The 20,316-nt window shown below is 36.8% G+C and overlaps 1 protein-coding gene across 6 annotated transcripts in view; it reads left to right on the forward strand.

Moving 5' to 3' along the window:
* Positions 1-20,316, forward strand: part of DISP1 (dispatched RND transporter family member 1) — an 88,204-nt gene that overhangs the window by 55,871 nt on the left and 12,017 nt on the right. For all 6 annotated transcript variants that reach the window (XM_030946586.1, XM_030946589.1, XM_030946591.1 and 3 more), the window contains 3 exons: positions 15,137-15,166; positions 18,763-18,886; positions 19,875-20,002. In XM_030946586.1, the coding sequence (XP_030802446.1) occupies positions 15,137-15,166; positions 18,763-18,886; positions 19,875-20,002 (282 nt within the window). The remainder of the gene's footprint in view (positions 1-15,136; positions 15,167-18,762; positions 18,887-19,874; positions 20,003-20,316) is intronic.

Consider the following 20,316-nt stretch of genomic DNA (forward strand, 5'->3'; position numbering starts at 1 on the left):
TCTCCTGCCAGTTATTCCACTTAGAAATGGAAAAAATCTTAGTTGTCAAAACTGCTTATAATCAGAGATGTATTTTCCACCCCATTCGTCAAGCAAAGATGTTGTATAATTTTGTATGCAAAGGTATGCGGGAAGTTGAACTATTGTAGGATCAGTCGTATTTTTCAAACTGTTGGAATGGTTGCATTGATTTCATTGTTTTTCTCCCTGTGCATCAGGGTTGTTAACCTTCATCTGTATTCCGTAGTCATGAGGTAGGGAACAAATGCCATCCATAGTCTGGGTTTCTGGCTTTAGTCTAGAAATAAAAACAGTGCAAATTTCTTCTGGATATGATAAAATAATGTTTTCAGTCATGCTTCACAGATGCAAAAACTGTTTGAACTGCTCTGATTGGGCTCTTGAGCCAAGACACTGTTTTTTCATCTTCCTTGCCATACCATACACTTCTACAAAAATGTACAGAAATTATGAACAATGATTTATGATAAAAGATTTGTCTTACTGCTAGCAGTCAAAAGATGCAATCCAATCTTTAAAGCACCTATACTTATTTAACCAGCTCTATCTGTTAGCATACCCTGCATATCCCTATCAAATGATTACTGTACTGCTTCCACGCCTTTTCACTCTGCAAGCTACCCATGGCTGCATTAATGGACAGTGTATACTGATCTGACTATCACTTAGCATGGAACCAAAGACTTCTTTTCTCTCTTCATACTCAGCAAGGTGTGTCTAAATACAATAGTCTGTCATTGCATTGTGAAGTTATCACCCAGAAAGGCCACTGTCAATGTAGACATGTGGGAGATGGTAAAAACTGGGAGCAACTGGATGCAGTCTTGCAGGTGGATGGATGTGCACTGAGGAGAAAGCAAACTGCCTCATTTGTAGCTCCTTGGCAGGGCTGAAAAGGAGAGGTGATTAATGTGTTTATTTTTTATGTGTTCAGGTCACTTCCTGTAAACAGAAGAGTAACACTTAGGTGCGTGATATTTCAATGTGATCATTGTTGCACACTCTGAATTTTATTGCAGTTTGAGCTTATAATCTGCACAGCAGCTTCTTCTCCAGGTATTTTTATTACAATGTTCATTGGAAATCATCCAGCTTTATGAAATGTGCATGTTTCAACAGAGTTATTTAAAATGCAGGTTCTTATACTCTACATTAGTTAAATTCAGTATGTAGTCAAACAACACTTAATTTAGCTTCTTTCTTTTAAAAAAATGCATTCAAATATTGTTATAATTTTAAGAAGGGGGAAAAGTTGTGATTAGATACAGGAGGGTGAACACTCTTTCCAGACTATGTCAGCGATGCTTACAGCTCTGGGTAGGTAACCAATTGTTTCAGCACAACAGGCTTTGTCAGGTTTTGAAGCCCAAGGCTTAACATTTGTCAGTGACCTAATATTAAAGGAATGTGGCTCTGGTATATCATTGCAGATTGGAGTAAGTAAAGACAGATTGAAATAATGCCACACTTGTCCTACCCTCTTAAAGCTGGCTGGATGTGGAATTTTGTAGAGGGTTCAGCTTTGAAGTTTAACTAAATTACATGGAAACATTATCTATCCACTGCATCTTGAGAGTCTGGACAACTGTTAATTTTTTTAGGTTGGTGAAAACATTCTGTAGCGTAAAAAGAAATATTTTTAGTGGTTGGTGTTTTGCAGGATGATTGTGGTAAAAAATTCTATTGTAAAAATAGGTAAAAGATGTTAACATTTGGTTGTAATGATTCTGATGACTTTTACATGTTTTTCTGAGGTTGGAAGATCTTGAGTAAAGTTTCTTGTGTTGTTCTGTGCACATATTTATGAAGTAGCTCATGTAAACAGGTTCATACTTCTATTTTTCAGTGGCCATAATATCTTGACCACACAAACACTCCCTGGGAAATTCTAGCTATCTCCATATCACAATGCAGTTGTCTTGGGGTTTGATTTGCTCTAACCATTTCTAAATTTACCTGTGTACAAGCATGGCACATTTAATTCTCTTCAGTACTGTTGGATGGTTTTTTTTGTTCCCCTATCCTGCCCCTTTGGAGAGCTCATGCTGAAGTATCCGTTTTTGTTGGAATGCACTTATATATCTCAAGAAACCTGGGGGCTTAGACACCCTGGAAGATATGAGTTACTGCCCCTCCTTTGCTGCTGCTTCTGTAGTCATCAGCAGCCTTCATCAGGATGGGTAGAAATGGGGGAAACCAACCAAGTAAGGCTGTGAAAGAAGCATGAAAATTGATCCATAATGACTGGAAGCACTGAGTTAAAAGTCCCTAGGGAAAAGTAAAAATGTGCAGCCCAGTAGCGTGCTTAGTGGGATGAAAGGAGGATAAAATAAATAGTGAACAGTTTTATAGTTCTCTAGAAGAACTAAATAGTAGCATTTTTAAAAAGCCAGAAAACTCTTACAATCTTTCCTGGTATTTTTCAAAACCGCTTCTTTATATAGGAATGTATGCATATCAATAGGAGTGGCAGAGGAAGGATGTGCGGAGATCATTTAGGAAGTTGTCTCAGGATTGAGGAAGGCATGTAATAACAATTGTGATATCTCTGGTGCCAAATTGGATTGCTTCCTTGAGACATGTATGGGAAATTTTTAGTGGGAAAACACCAGTTAAAAGCTACCTGTGTGCTTCTTAATCTTGATGTCATCTCTGCTGGAATCTCTCTGATGGTAAAATTTAGAAACCTTAGGTCTGTGGACTCAGAGATAAAAGGTAGGGCAGAAGAGGTCAGGGAGCTGTGAAGGAGCTGCTGGTGCTGCTGCTAAGGAAAATGCTCCAGACTGCCAGTGTATGCAGTGCTTGCACTTTCACAGTATCAATCCAATAAATTCAAACAAGCCCTCTTGGCTCAGGGTGAGCCTGCTTTGTGTCACCCACTGTTTACTTTTTTAGACTATACTGTTGATGCTTTTTACTACAGCGGACAAGTAAGGAAAACTGTTCTGAAAAGCATCTGAATTATCTGTGGTGTAAAAACAGGCTAAAAGGATATATGGGATGATCTCCCCATGATCATGCAATCATCTGAAGCTGGAACGGGAAAATAAAATCTGTTTAAAGCCCCACAGAATCCTTACTTTGGATAAAATTTAAGAATTGCTCCTCATCCCCCACCAGCCTACTTAGGAGGTTTTAGCTCCTAAAGCTTAGTTAGTTTAAATTGCTGGATTCAAAGCTTTTGCTTGTTAGACCAGTTTATATTCTGAAGAAGGCAAAAGACAGCATCAGCAAACTGGTAAAACATCCAGACTTTTTGTACATCTTGGTTTTAGTTTGATTTAAATCTTCTTTTGAAGTGTTTTGGCATTGCAGATTTATGTGATGGTTCTGGGACTCTGGGTTCTGCTATGTCTCTGCATTCTGTACCACACACTGTTCAAACTGTACTGCAGACACAAGTGAATACTTACACTTTATTTAGTACTTTAAAACAAAGCTCTGTAGAAATGAAAAAGCTGTGAAGTGAGGATAGAATACTACAACTGCCTCTTACCCATTTTAGATTTTTCTTCTAGTTGTTTGGCATAAAGATTAGAACCAGAAAAAAATAAGATCTCCTTTGATTTTTCAAAAAGCAAGGGAATGTTTGTCAAATACCAGTCTTAATAACGAGACTTTGTTATGAAACAGTTCCCTGCTTGATTCCAGGAAAAGGATAATGGTTATCTAGTACATTCTGCATGGCTTGCAGAGCTGATTTTGCTTATACATGTGTATAAAATATTTTCAAATAGCCTCAGTTCAGCAACATGAACTGTTCACAAAAATTTTTCCACTGAGCTTTTTTAACAACCGATCCTATTTTGAAAGTTGTTAGCGTCTGCTTTTTTTGATGCATTAAAAGATATTTTAGTTTTCACTTTTTATATGAATTGTATACTAATGTCTTTTGTACAAAATACATGTGCATATAATGATTTAAAAATTAATAAAGGAACCTTTCTGCCTTCCCCTAAGAAGACTAAAACTAGGAATCTTTAAGAAGAAACCTTTAGGTCAGATTTCTGGAAGTGGGATTTCTGAAATGTTTTATCAACCTTTAGCAACTAAAAAGCAAAAGCTGTGACCATCATTTCATTCATTGTTCAGGGTGTTGCAAATCTTTTGGTTCATGTTATAGATCAGGAGTTCCTGAAATAATACAAATTCTTTCTCTGTTCTCATTTAAGCCATTTTTTCTATGCCAGAGTAGGAGTTCTCCTTATTATGAAGCATTAACAACCCAACGGCATACTTGGGATTTTGATGTAGTTGAGAAAGAAGAAAAGGAATGTGAAGCCATTTCATGCATCCATCTGAGTCCATATGTGGGATTCTCTGTTGAGCACGTGTGGAAAAGTAGGTTTTCCCTGTGACCAAATGAACTGGGTTTTTTTCTTTCTTTGAAATAATTTTTCACGTCAGTCTAATTTAAGCTGTGCTTCTTCATTTTCACACATTTTTGTTTTAGTCTTGCATGATCTCTGAGTGTGATACCTTAAGAGTTTTATTCTGGTTTTATTAATTCATTTACTCTTCCCATGATAAACATTGTGCATTGTTGGCTGTGCAAACATTTCTGGAACTGAAAGCAAAGAGCTGACACACAGAGACTAGAATGCAAATAAAAATGCCATTTGGTGGCTGACCATATTAAAAATAGCATGGCTAAGAAAGTATTAAGTGCATTTTAAAAACACCCTGTCATTCTGAGCTGTCCAGGGGATTTTTGCAGGCTTTGGAATTGTACTAATTAAACATTAGTGTTTGTCTAGACTTCAGGTTGTTTGGAATCAAGCAGTTTTGCCATGGGAAGGTGGTGCTTGGTGCTTTGGTGTGAGTGCAGGTGAGGACCAGCCTGGCTGGATGTTGCTGTGTAGATTCTGCTCCTTAGGGAATTCAGGTCCTGTGTGTGCTTGAATTTCCTGTGCCCTGTATCTCTCACCTTTCCCTGAACAACAGAAGAGCTCACTCATAACTAGCAATCTGCTGGGCCTTTGAACTGCTGTCCTTAGAAGATGTAAAGCTGCAGGAAACTCAGCTTTATGGGAGGGAAACCGTAAAAAAACATGGCTCCTTTCTTTTGTACTAAATTGACTGGAAAACCAGCATCAGCTGTGCTCGTTCTGGAAAAGGACTAATTGGCGTGGGGTTTGAGATGACTTTTAAAACTGAGCATTTATATATGCTTAGAAAAAACCCACAACATCCAAAATTATGTCAGTTTGTTGGAATATTTTGATGATGTATGGTTGTTTTCCATGTACTTTTAATTTAGTAGGAGGTTGTAGTAAATGTCTTATTCAAATGTGAATAAGACAATACCAGACAACAAAGAACAACAGTCTAACCTACGCATGGCCAATGACCTGATTTTCATCACTCTTTAAGAGATGGGTTTTGAAAGATTTGCATATTCCTACATAAAAGTTTTGAGTCTTCCTTCTGATGGGGGAAAGTGCAAAATTATCAGCATCACCTTTAGAAAGCTCTTTATGAGTTACCATCATTATTTCTGTCTCTAACTCCTTCTAAAATCACTTGTTCTTCCTCTCTGATAATTTCAATGTTGTCTTCATCTCCTAGTGAATAATAATAGACACCCACACTTTTAATTGGTCAGTGGTGCTTGAACAGCAAAACAAAATAAAACCCCTAAATGCAGTGCAAGAGGGAAATACAGAGGGTACCTGAGCAATTTGGCATTGATTTTGCTACACAAAAATTTGCAATGAGATTCTACTGAATAAATAAATCTCTTAAAACTTGGACTATCAATGCAAAATAGAAATGAGGTGGTACCACTGACAGATCAGTGGAAGTAAGGGAAGTTACAACTAGAAATCCTGCTGATATTTCAGAGAGCTTAGTCTCACTATTGGCAAATTAGGATGTGTTTTGGTTCTTTTCTAGTAAAATCATAAATAGATTTATGTACTGGACTGGAAAAGCTGATTTGCATCACTTCTTCCACTTCTCCCATATTTTCTAGCATGTTAATAGGATCCCTTGCCTCAAAATTCTTATGTTACCTTTCCAGTTTGTAGGATGTTTAGTTTATTCTGTCAAATGGATGAACTTCTGCAAACATTTTGCTGAACATGGATTATTTTAAATCTGTTTTATAGTCTTTTCAATCCTAGAGCGCTTTTTGGGGGTTTTAGCTACAATACTGGATGCATTTAGCTCTTAAAGGTTCAGTAAATATTTCCTTTTTTTTTTTGCTTGCTTGTTACTGAGCATACAAAACAAATTTCATGTCAGGAGATCCAAAAGATAATGTTGCATTATATATGTACAAGTTTTCATTAGCACTAGCAAAAGCTAGAGAGCCTTCTTTGTGCAATTACATATTAAATCCTTTTAAGTATATTATGTTGAGTAGACATTTGTTTTATATCACTTAAAAGTGATATGAATTACTAAATTCACAGATATTGGAACAGGACTTCAACACTGAGGAGAAATATTTGACTAAATTTAGAACAAAGATCTGAAGTAACAGTATTTTCATTTACTGCAAGAGATTAAATGTGCAGAAATGTAAAAACTATTGTTTGTCCCCATGGTTAGATGAATAATCTGGAGAAATTTTAAGTGCTTTTAGCCTATCTTTAGAAAAGCTCTCAGGATGAAGAAGGTTTTCTGAGAGCAAAACTGAACTCCCTGGTAGCTTATGATCACAGAGTCTTATATCTGCACAGGAAGGAAGACTGAAGCATGTATCAGTTGAAGTGTGATTTATGATGCTCCAAGTCTCCCTACTCCAGAGCCAAACTTCCATGTGCTTAATGTCAGTCTTTAATACCTATAGGAACATGTACTTCAGCCTGCATGGACAGATGCCATCATAAAAATAGGCACTCTTGGACATTTTCATTCTTGGTGGTATCATGAGATGGGGGTTTTCTTCTGTGTATGTTGTGATTCCTTGAGTCATGTTAATTTCCTGTTTGTTAGAGAAATCCAAGATGTGGCTGTGACCTTGTGTTGCTCCATTCAACTGGGAAGTGTGATAAAAACAGCTTTGAAATAAAATATTTCTAAGGAAGGGACTTTTTGCCAGTAAAAATGTTGAAAACTACTCTAGTCATCATTTAAATCCCAAAACATATCTATTAATTTCACTGTAATTACCGAGAAAAAAGACTAATGGTTTTAGACTTGTGAAAGATCTTGAAATAATATTAGTCTGCTCCAAATTAGCTGTTGGCTTCTTTTCAAATAATGATTCATGGTGGTATTTTGCTAAGCTTTTTTAAAATTCTCTTTAATAGATCAGAACTTTTGTTTAATTTGCTGGGCAGTGCTCTACGTAGTCCTGCATTCAGTGCTTCAAAAGTTTAAGGCTTCAATTAAACCTTTTGAAGAAGTATATACTTTAAATTGTGTATAAACTTTGCCATTTAAAGCGGGGAGAATCCAGTTGAAGCATGCTTGATGGCAGTCTTCTTATTGACAGTTTTGGAGCAGTGTTTAAAAGTGGTTACACTCGTTGGAGAAAAGTTTAGGGAAAGAAGAATACAAGAAAAGTGTTTGGAGGGTCTGTATGACTTGTCTCCTTCATATGCTCTCAGATTTTCCTACAGAGAAGATTTAATTCCTTTTCAAGACAGGTGAACCAAGTAGATGCCATAAAGGAAAAGAGCCGGCTTTCCTAGTGGTTGATAATACTTAGTTGTTGAAGATAAAAGAGGAAAGACATTAGAAGTCAGTATTGCAAAAATGGGTTTCTAAGGAGCCTTTAACTGAAGATTTGGTCAGTAAATCCTGGGCTCATATGTGGATACCATCCCTATAGAGCAGTGAGGAAAAGGAGAGGGGGGAAAACCCAACAATCCCCCCAGCCTTGGAGATGGTTATAATAGGTTCATTTCAGTTTCAAATCACCTGTATGTTATAAATTTATAGAAGTTTTAATTTTAGCATATAATGAATTATACAGTGTTAGAATAAAAAAGTCTATTTCAGTTGGGAGGGACCTGCAAGGATCACCTGACCTATTCAGGGCTGACCCAGTTAAAGCATCTTGTTAAGGGCGTTGTCCAAATGCCTTTTGAACGCTGACAGGACTGGGACATCAGCACCTTCCTAGGAAGGTCTGGTCGGGTGTTTGACCACCTTCTAGATAAAGAAGTGTCCAGTCTAAATATCCCCTGGCTCAGCTTTGAACCATTCCTGCACATCCCAGCACTGGATTCCAGGGAGAAGAGATCACCTCTCCACTTCCCTGCCTCAAGAAGCTGTAGAGAGCAATGAGGTCACTGCTCAGCTTCCTTTTCTCCAAATTAGACAAGTCTAAAGTCCTCAACCCATCTTCTTAGGACATTCCTCACAGTACTGTTACTAAACTTGCCAATGAGAATACATTTAGTTTCTTAATAGGATTGCAGTGACCTTTTCCATCTCTGGTGCCTTGATGGAAACATATTTCCCTGTTGTACTCTGGCATGAGCCAGAGTTTTGTCCATGGGAGGTGTCAAAACTCCCTGTTACTTTTGCAGAGTAGGTTAATAAAGTTTAATACTGATTTTATAGCAGAAAGGGAGTGAGTGAAATGCTGGCTTGGTTAAGGATATAGGGTTTGCCTCACTCCATGGAGTTTTATCCAGTGGGCATGCTGTAGGTCAGTAAAGCTTAAATTTCTATGCTGAATTTAAATCAGTAAGAGCAAGAATCACTCAGAGAATTATTTTATTGTTAACACCTTCCTTACAAGGTGCTTTCTTCACAGAAAGGCAATCTTATTTGCTCCTATTTGCTGTGAAAGTAGAGCAGATGCTCAGTTGGAACTGAAGGGGTAAGTAAGAACACAATGAGAAAAGCAGATGGGAACTTCTATAAAACTTGATGTCTCAACTGTAAAAATGTGAATTGATATCTGTAATACAGTTGCCGAATAGCATATTGATTTTTGGTCTGCTAAGTTGCATTTTGCTTAATTTTAAGCAAAAGAACAGTCATGTGTACAGCATTAAGAAAAGTTGCAACATTGACATTTTAATGGGATGAAATAGCAGTTAGTTTCAGATAATTTCACCCTGATAATTTAGACATTAAAAAATATTAAATCTTTTGGATTATTCTTTGATACTTTATGTGGGCAGAACCATGAAAGTCTTCCTTGTTTTAATAAAACCTTAAAAAAGCAACTTACCAAAAAATGAAATTCTCTGTCTCCTCTACAAGATCATTTTGCTGTGGGTTGTCCTGTTCCTTAGAGATTTAAACAAGTAAAGCTAAGTGCAGACAAATACAATGAACACTACATGTTTAAAAAAACATCTAGATAGAATTAATTATTAAAATAATGGAAAACTGCTCATTGTAGCAAAAAAATTAAATTGAGAGGCTTATAAGAACTTTTTTGGCAATGTAGTCTTTTGGATTTGTCTGAGTGATTGTTAAAATGATAAAGCACATAGGTGCTTCATCTGATATAACAGCAAAAGCTAACTTGATATTTAGGAGCAATTTAGTTGGGTCAATGACATCCTGAAAACACAAGGATTTTCTTCCTGTGCAGGGATTTAGTTTGTATTGTATATTCTGATGGAGAATGTACAATATGAGGCATATCTCATTCTGTCCTGCAGGGATTTAGCTTATCCAGGAGTATAATAATGACCAAAGGCTATGTTTTATCACTTCTGGTAACCAGATCTACCAACAAAGGGAATAGTTTCCCTCTGGCAAAGTAAAGCATTGAGGTTAAACACCTCATAATCCTTGGATAGGACAGTCTTTTTTTTCAGTAAATACAGCTATTTATTGCAATGTACCATTTTTGCCTCCAGTGAATCTTTAAGTGAAAAGCAAGAGTGCAAAATGAATCTGTTGTCTTGTGCAGGGCCAGGAGTTGGACTTCAGTGATCTTAATGGGTTCCTTCCATCTCGGGATATTCTGTGATTCTATATTGAGTAAATCACATTATGAAAAATATCAGTAAGCTGTGCATTTATTTTCAAAATTTTTTGCAGCTCAGCACCAAAATGACAGTACTGGATATACTTGCTGGGGGAGCAGCCTCCGCTTCCCTTAGCTCATGTCTCCCAGAATGAAAGAGAGGAGAAGCACCCACACTGACAGTCTCGGATTTATCCAATGCTGTTTGTTGTTTCCTTACACCTAAAAATAGGGCACAACAATCACAGGCAGTGCCTTTGTGCTGCCCCATGTCAGGCTGGTAGGCATTAATTTCAGCTTAAAGTCTAACTGGCTTGTTGCTCCTCCAAGGAAAAAAGAGGAAAAGCCTTTCTATATCCAAGTTCCAGTCTCTACATCTGCTCATAGTGAAATAGAAATTAATTGCAGCTAATTGAAATGGCATAAATCAGAAATCGAGTGTTTAGCCAGGGCAATATCCAGAATTGTAATAGGAATTTTAGGAAGGTAATGTTTGGATAAGTTAGTACAAAGTTATGATTTGGAATGTGTTGATGCTTTTTAACTGACTCAAAAAAACCCTGACCGACATTACTGTCAGTGTAAGCAAGAATGTTCCTATTTAAAATCATATTAATATCTCTTTCAACCTCTTACGTTATTGATAGCTGCCCTTTTAACACTTCTTTGAAATGATGGGTGCTTCGCAACAGCTAGAAAACTCTTCAAAGTATGCTTCAAAACACAGCCTGTTTTCCTAATTTTCTATTTCATGGCTACCTTCTGCAGGGTTTCTTGCACCCACTAAGGAAGCAGCAAGCATTAATTCTTTGGGGTGTGAGGCCATGGGGTTGCTTACATTGATACCTTTCTCACAACCAAGGTTTGTGAAGAAAGCCTGAAAAAGAATGCCTTGGAATATCTAGATGTTTTTGTTGTCCTCTGACACATTCAGGTTTGTATTTCCCTGAAATGCATTAGATTAATGAAGCACGCTGCTTCATTGAAGTAAATCCACCGTAGTGTTATTACGAAATCCCATGCTGTGGAACATGTTTTGAAATATTGCCTTGTGCCATGCGATGTCCAGGTGACATGAAGGTTATGAACTAGATTTAATAATACATAGGATTTCCAAAAGCTTGTTTTCCAGTGTGATACTTGAAATTAGGACCAAACTCCCCTCTCTGATGTACCCTATTAACTTTCATGAGAAAACTCATTCAGTGCTGTAATCAAAAGGAGGGTTTGGCTTCCCTGGGAACTCAAAAGTCAGGAGTTGCCTTGTGGCACAGCATGTTCCCCTCCAGGAAGCTCAAGCATTGGTCATTATCTTTCTCAGATTGAAAAATACGTAAAACGATCATATTTTTTATACCTGTGAACTGCCCCTATTCGAGTAGGTTTGTTCACAAAGAAACAAATTATTTCTACTACATCACTGTTCAAAATACCAGTAGAAACCCTGAGGTTAAGTGCTTATTTAGGCTGGAAAGATGAATAATTGGAGCTGTAGTAGTCCAGTCCAAAGCTGATGAATCCTCCTGATACTCAGTCATTTCCTAGAGTAAACTTACTGATATTACAGCAGCCCTTTTTAAAGACACCATTCCTCCTTTTCAGCATGTTTCACAGTAGGATGCTGGGCATCCAAAATACATTTCATACTGAGAAACATCTGGGAGTTTTAACCAATCAATTTATCTTTTCTTTATGTATTTCTTAATTGTGTGATGTTCAGACAAAACTTGCCACTAGGAAAGGACAGGATGAAGCAAAGCATGTGTTGGGCAGTGGCTGACGCAGTAAATGGTGCTAGAACAGAGCCTGTCCTTTTCTTCCTGTCTTGGTTTGGAAAGACAGGAGTCTGCTAAGGAAGGCAGGAGCCTCCCCTGAAATTGAGAATGTAAACCCTCCCCACCCCTCCGAATTGCTACAATTTTAAATTAAGGGGCTCTCAGGCAAAGATATGGGAGCAGGCAATAACAGTTCTTTAATAGGGAAGAAATAAAAAGAATAAAATAAACAATACAGTCCACTGGAACAACACTGACAGAGTCAGAACCCAACCTGACACCCTGTTGGTCAGGGTGTTGGTGGCAGTCCGATTGAAAATGTGGCTGCAGTCCTCTGAAGTATCAGGTGTGGTTCTGTTGGAGCAAGGGGGTTCTGTAGAGAAGGATGTAGTCTTCCTCTGAAGATCCAGGAGGAAAAGGTAGCTGCTGTTCCTCTGGGGAATCTCGTGGAGAAATAAACTGAAACGGCAATTTCAGAATCTTGGAGTATATGGGGTAGCAGTGCTTGGCTCCTCCCTCTGGGCGGAGCATCTCACAATGGGATGTTATAGTTCTTATCAGTCATGCACTGATATTCAATAGTCCGTTATCAGCGGAGGTCCCCTCCCGAGGAAGGTGTGAATGTGGTCATTCAAAGAGAGAGATAAGGCAAACTGCTCACTTGACAAGGTAATCAGCCATACAGATGGTAATGGAAAACATCTTGCATGCAATCTTCAACACTTCCTCTTTCCCTTTTCCCCTCTTGTTGCAGAGTGTTTATTAGATTTTATCAGTGACTGCAGTTTGTGCAGTAACTTGATTGTGCTGGTCTTGTCACCACCAACTGTGATTGTCACTTTCTGCTATCAGACTTGTGAGAACTAAGTACAAAGGTGATTTAATACACAGACCAACTTGGCTTTTGTCCCAGCAAAAGAGTGGAATTCACGACTTCTTTCTCACAAAAACTGATGAGGACTCTCTTTGTCCACACTTTTTTTTGGAGGTTGATAGTGTTGTTTAAACTGGCTCAATGAAAATATAATACTTCAAAAGTTAGATGCAGCAATACTCATTAAGTGGGAAAGATCTGGTTTTGCCATGCATTTCTGTATTTTAGAGCATAACTAAAGAATTTTGGGGCATAGTTTTCAGGGATAACTTCTCCTATTGACCAATATAATAAAGTCATCACAACAGCTGCAAGGGATTGGTTACACTGCTGGAATTTACCCAGGTGTACCCAGGTTTTTTCAATGTATGCTTTTCAAAACAAAACAGTTTGATAGCAGGTGTGACTTTTAACCCTGCCTAGCTTTGAAGAACTTCATCATCATTTGTTCAGCACGGAATATATTTTGCAGGTGGAGGAAACAGAGGGAAATGTAGTTTGGTTTTGATGGGACCAGGGGAGGATGAGGAATGACTGTGTTGGTATTTTTACCCACTTTGTGTAAACCAAATTAGACAAATTTAATTTTAAAGTAGCTCCCATGCAGAAGAAAACAATTTAATCTGCTAATATAAACCAGAATTGTCATAGAAGCCTTTTTACAGGTCAGCATAAATACAAAGCCTGTACTAATCATTGTTGTTGGGTGGCTCTGCTTGTGCCAAAGTGTTGCCTGATATTATTACTCATGGCAGAGCTTATTATGGCACAGACAAAAACAAATGGCTGAATATATATGGAAATTCAGATCTTTACAAATGAAAGATAGAAATTAATGTTTTAATTACCTTACTAACAGTAAGTATGTCTGCTTATATTTTTCTGTCATCAAACCCAGGAGATTATGCTGCAGTTTAAAAAATGGTTATTCCCAATACTGTGGTTTTGCCCCCTTTTCCATACAGTCTTGAAGGCACATTCAGCGTGTGCTGTGCCTTGGTGCAAGTTCATAAAAAGGACTGTCTGTTTAAGCATTTCTCTTCATCCAGAGTCCTGTTACTGTTCACTTCAGATTCAAGTTGAGTGAGTTCTGACTTCAGTACCTGGTTTCTGATCCTCCAGTCTAGCCTGAGTTGGGAAAAGTTGATTTTGTGGTTGAGGCCGTAGATCAGACAATGAGCAGTCCCCCAAGCCTGCCACAGCTTCTTTTCAGCCTCGGATAATTTACTGTTCAAAGTAATTTCAGAACTCAGTGTAGTTGAGTTTCTTTACATTCTGGCTGCTGGTGAGTCTATTGTAGTGGTACCAGCAGCTTTTAGCATCAATTGGAAAATTGGGTATGTTCTGTACCCCTGGAAGTCAGATTTGTGCACCTAGTCTGAAGGTTGGTGACACTTCATAAATTTAATCTTTTGTGGCTGCATTCAACTGAGAATCTTTGTCTATACATTTCATTAATCCTTGAGTTATTCTGCAACTAGAGAATGGTGAATCTGCTTTTCTCCAATTTTCTTGTGGCTGAAAGGAACAAATCTTACTCTTGTGTAGTAGTAAACAACTCTTACTACTTTGAAGAACAGCAAATTTCATTTCTATTTAGTGGATTAAGTTTTTCTGAAAATCCCTGGGGAGTCTGACCTGTTGTATCTCTGTGTGAAAGCATGCAAATCTATGCTTTTGGCAACCTCATTGTGATATTACTAAGTGATCTATATTATGCAGGTACCTGCTTCTTAACTCAGTGCTTTCCATACTTTTTAAAAGAAGTAATATTAAATGTGTCCTTGGTGGTAAAACAAATCCATTACTTAACGGAAGCCGTTGTATGGTTACAGCTTCAGAGGGATTTTATGTCACATTCTTGAAATGACTTGCATTGTTTATGAAGATTGTTTATGAAGGTTTTTTTTTAAGTGAAATTTATGTGAATCTTACTGGTCCAGTAGCTAAGAAATTGAAGTGCACGCTGAACAGTGTTAGATTAGAATAATTTTCACTTGGGTTTGCTACCTCCTTCACAAAATAATATACTTTATATTAGACATTTAAGAAGTAACAAAAACTTGGATAAAAATATTTTATAGAGGTATCCTGTGTCATTCTACTTCCTGTATTATGGCAAGACAGAATTTATGGCCAAAATAATTTTTTGTAATGAAATTACAAAGGACAGCTATAAAGTTTTGTGAATTACACTCAGAAGATGGTGTTGTTGATGGTTGTCTGTTTCCATCATATGCAAACTTTGTAATGATTTTTAATAGTATTGAATTTTTATCACATTAGTTTATTTGGTCTCTTGTTGAAAACTGGAAAAGCCTCAGGAATTGTAATCCCAAAAATCAGCTGCATAAAATTCCACTTTTGAAAACCCAGCTGCCTTTAGCTTTAATTGTTCTCTGAACTACTTGTTTGCAAAGACTCAATTGAGTATTGTAGGCCTTTCAAAATAATTCATATCCTAAAATATCTGATTTTTATAATTTATTTTCTTACGTATGAGAATAATTAAACTAATTGGTGTGTGCATGCATATTTCATGCATTCTCAATTACTCTCTTTTTTTTCTTCTTTCAGGCCAGCCAGACCATTGAAGTTACCAAAAAGGTAAGGTTCAGTGCTGTCACAGCTGCAGTTTGTGGAATTATAAAGGTGGTAGATGAGGTGATGGCAAAACTCTTATTCCCCATACAAAGCAAGAATAAGGAATATTCAAATAAAAAATATAAGCATTCAAATTAAATCAGACTTTAAAAGTATTTCTTTAGGCAGTAGGTAGTAAACTTCTGCGACAGCCGTGGGAAACCAGATGGTATCAACAAGGTCAAACCACATTTAGAAGAATTGATCTGCAGTGGGTCCCTAAATAAACTCTGAAACAAGGAGCCAGGGCCATGTTCTTTTACATCCCTAAAAACACATCTCTGAATCCTACGGGAGCAGGAAGGGGATAGAACATGCAGGATATCCAAATTTAGGCTCCATTTACAGACAGAAGAGCAGTCTCCTCATTAGTACTAGCCAGAATTTTAAAATCTATGCAGATTTCAAAGCTTCCTGTTTTCAACTATTTTAGGCATTGTTATTACAATCTGTGCCTGTATACTCCGTGCCTCCGTACTTTTTTGGTTAAGGGTTGCTCTGAGAAGTGGCTTGGTTGTATCATCAATAGTGATAAACAAACCTGGCAGACAAGTTCTGAAAATTTTGTCATAGTAGTTTTTAATTCTTCTAAACCCCCATGAAATCTAGAACACTGGGTTTGGATTCTGTAGGCTCTGTAGAATGGCAGGGTCAGAGAAAATAACAGACCATTGTATCTAAAACTGTCAGTGCATCAGAATGGCAACAGGAAACCATCTCAAGTGAAAAGACATTAAAAACACAATTGTTGGAGTTTATTTATTAAAAACACTGTTGTCCACAAAGATGGCCAATAGTCCGTCCTTAGGATTCGCTTTCAGTAAAGAGCAAGCCAGTTTGTTAAATGTCATATAATATGTAAGTGTTTGAGTTACAGAAATCTGTGTGTTGATATGATTTGGGTCACACAAATATCTATTGTTAATAGTGACCTTTTTACAATACAAAAACTATATATGGTACATTTCTGTCTCTGTACAAACCTGAGGAGTGGTTGAACCTGAGAACATCTGTATATAGGAGCTGAATTGAAAAGTTTTTCACTAGCCACATATTATGCTTAAAATGGGAAAAGAACCTAAACATTCTCTTTTTTACCTTCTCCTTTCAAAGAAAACATTTGAGGTCTTGGGTCACCTGTAGACAAATTGCTTTATAACAGTGGTGCTTTTAGTAGTGCTAAATATAGATTGAATTACTGTATCTCCTAAGCATTTTGTATTACTTAGAGCGTGAATTAAAAAAAAAAAATACCAAAAACAAATCAAACCTTTTTTAGGTGTGTGAAAAACATCAGGAAGAAATAAATTAAAGAAAGCTACATTTTAATGGTACATAGCTAGCTAAAATTAGTACCATTCTAAGAGACTGAAAATAGTGAAAAATGGCATAAAAATGGTATTTTGCTCAGTGTCAAACTTACATGAGTTCATCATTCAGTGCTGGAATATTTTGGGTGAAACAAAACCAAGAAGGTGTAAGTGTGGTGGTTGTATGTCTAGGTCATTGCACGAACAAAAAATAGTTTTAATTAGGCATCCAAAAGTGGGAAGTTATATCCTGATTTAGAAAAGTACTAGAGAATGTTCTTAGCACTAAGGATATTCTTTCTCAATGTGATTCCTCCACTGAGGAATTGATTTAAGCATTTTCAGGCAAGTGGCTGTTTATGCCCAATCTGTCAGGGTGGTGGCTTCCTCCTCACAGAGAAAAAAAAGTAATTAAATTAATGTTATAGCTTTTTAATTAATAAAAAAATTCAAAACCCACCATTTCTTTAGCCATGTACAGTGGGTTGGGGTTGAGGCTGGTTTTAGGCAACTTGGTTGGTTGGAGCTGGAGCCCTCAGCAGCATAAATAGTGCTCAGACAGGTAAAATTAAAAATTGAGTGGTCAGTCCTCTTGTCTGCCCAGGTCAGCTTTGCTTATCTTTATTTCAGTATGTGGTAAAAGAAACAAGAGAAATTTGCAGGTGTAAACAAGCACTTCACTGTTTTCTGTATGTGGCTTATTATCACATTAAACACTTAGTACAGAGTTTCTTTTACAGCTGAAAGAATTTACCCAATTTAAGAGTGCTCAGCTGAGAATGGAACTGTAGAGACAACATGTCAAAGTGGTAAATCTGGCACTAGTGATAAATAAAAAAATCTTTTGGGTATAACTTTTATGACTTCAGAGCAAATGTCTGTAATAACTAGTCAGTCTAGCTTGGAGTTTAGAAAAACATTTAGTCTTATAAATAGGAAAATTCTATTAGGTCATTTACTTCACTTCTACTTTGTACAATTGCTCATTTGGCAAGCTGCCCCTTTGTGATTGACTTTAATGAAAATTTTGACTTCAGATTGCTTTTCAAGCTTTTGCTAATTAACTTCTTGTGTGAGCATGTCAGAATTATTCCATGTTTACTGAATGGGAAATGGAGAAACACCCAGTGCTTTGGATTTCTTTGCTCCTCAAAGCTGTACTTAAACCCCTAGAGGTGCCTATTTCCACATGCTAGGGAAAAACAGGAATAAGCTTGCATATGCCATTGATTTTGCAGTCAGAGCACTGGGAACCCACTGGGAACCTGGAGTGGGGAGATGGACAATCCCTCCCTTCTTAGCAGCAGGACAGAAAATTTCGGTCAAGCTGATAATTGTATTGTGATTAATTAACAAGTTGCTCTTAAAACTGAGAAAGAGCCATAATCTTTCAAGACAGTAGAAATAAGTAAAGGAGCTCTCTGCAGTAAACTTTCATGTTATGCTGCTTGAAGTTGAGGAGGAAATAAGAGTGGAGATCTTGATCAATATTTAATGTTTACAGAGACCATTTGTATAGAAGGATTCATAGCCTGTAATTACTTTTCTAATGCCTTTATGGGACTTCATATACCTTCTTTGCTCCCAGTACTAAACAGTGTTGCTTTTGAAACATAAACTGTATGAATTCAATTCTTTATTGTAAGAAAAATCATTTAGAAATGAAGATTTCTTTATTTCACTTAATTTTCTGAACATTTCTCTTGAATTAACAAAAATAAAAATATTTTACAAAAATAATGAAAATTAGGTTTGCATATAACAATTCTTCCACTCACAAAATTTAGAATGAACTAGGTGTTAAAATCCAAGGATGGATGTTATGCTGTAAGACTAGATGGTTAATTAAGTTAGTTTATATATCATCTTGCCAACCCCTTGCATCTTTGAACTGTAACAGATTTCATGGATCATGAGTATGTAGGGTTTGAATATTTTTTAATGACTATTTTAAAAATAGAGGAAGTGTTTTCTTTGGGTTCTACTTTAAAACAGATCTTTTTCTTTCTTGGATATTTTTCTTAAAATGCTTAAGTTTTAAAAATATCCCAAGTAGTGACATTTTCTCTCACTAAATTTTTGACAAATCATCTTTTTCTAGTGGCTTGCAATCATGGATAATCTTGCATTTTTTGTCCAAATCCTGGGGAAAAATAATAGTCTGATCTGAAAAGCTCTTGAGAGAAGTAAAGATTAGTTCTACAGGCAGCTTTTGTTGCTGTAGCACCTCTCCCTGCTCCTCTCCCATAGCTATGCTGCGCTCATCGCTGACTGGCCTGTGGTGGTCCTGGGCATGTGCACTGTGCTCATAGTGGTGTGTGCACTCGTGGGAATATTAGTTCCAGATCTTCCAGATTTCTCTGATCCACTGCTGGTAAGTCAATATCCATCTGTTGTCCTGTCAAATAAATATTTTTCGTTTGCCAAGTTTTCCATTGGAACCAGTAAACAGCAAATGCAAGTACAGCAATTGATACAGTATTAAATCTTGACATTGGAGCAGCAAATGATAATACAAAGCTGCAGTTGCTATCAAAGAATATTACCCACTAGTTTCCATGCCCTCTGCATTTTGCTAAGGTCATGTGTCCTTCAACAGAACAGCTTCAGATTGAATAGTGTAAATTCATCCCAGTTTTAGATGTACAGCACAGACCATACATTCTAAATCAGGTTTCAAAGAATGAAGGCCCGGATCTGTTAAAGGAGAGGGTATTCTAAGTCCCTACTGAGGATAAAGTGTTAGCCATATCGAAAGGATAAAAGGTCTTTTTATCAGATTCTATTAAATATTGAACTAATTTTTTACTTTTTATGAGTTGTCTTAAGCATGAGTAGCTTTCACGATTTTTTAAATTGAAAATATGGCATTTAATCATTATCCTCAAATAAAAATAAACTGTTCCTGTAAGTTATTGGTATTTATAGTATAGAATGTGTATCAGTACAAATCCATATGTAATGAATATTTCTGGAAAAGAGCCAAGTTGTTAAAATTGTTTCAAAGTCACTTTCAAAATTATTTAAATATTTGCCTTATTCTTAATTAAGAGTGATAATTGAGATACAGAAGAGTACTTTGTAGAATGCCCTTCCTCTGAAAACCAAGTGTTGAACATTGGATGGACTAAATAATCTCTTCTCAGGGAGAGCAGTAGGATGGGCAAGAATTCTTAATCCCTCGTCACTCTCAACAATCAGTCATTATTTTGGTCATGAAGCATTTTACTTCTAAAAGTAGACGCCTGTAGTAATTATGCTTCATCGTGAAAGCTATCCATCACTTTGATAGTGTTTCCACTCTCCTGTTTGAGCTGAAGAATGAAAAGCATTAGTGGAATTCTGTGCTTCTCTCCCCTTAGGGTTTTGAACCCAGAGGGACAGCCATAGGACAGAAACTGGTCACATGGAACAACATGGTGAAAAACACAGGGTACAAAGCAACACTTGCAAACTACCCTTTCAAATATGCAGATGAGCAAGCTAAAAGGTAAGACTTTATAATAAAAAAGTAAATTTTGTTTTATTGGTGGTTTTGTATGTATATCGTGCTTTCACCAGTACGCTCTGAAGTTAAAATATATACTGCCACTGATTTCAATAAATACAGAATCTAATATTCTACAGTATTTAAGGCCTTTCATACCAAGCTAGATATTTCCCACTGCAAGCTTTTTTAAAAAACGTATAATTGTACTTTTCTCTATAGATATTTTTGGTACTGGACTCACTGTCCTTTCATTTGAAGTCTCTTAATTTAAAGAAAAAATTAAATTATTGTTTCAGTTTTTGTATCCCAAAATC

Source organism: Camarhynchus parvulus, chromosome 3 (assembly GCF_901933205.1).
Source record: "Camarhynchus parvulus chromosome 3, STF_HiC, whole genome shotgun sequence".
In the NCBI taxonomy this organism is placed as follows: domain Eukaryota; kingdom Metazoa; phylum Chordata; class Aves; order Passeriformes; family Thraupidae; genus Camarhynchus; species Camarhynchus parvulus.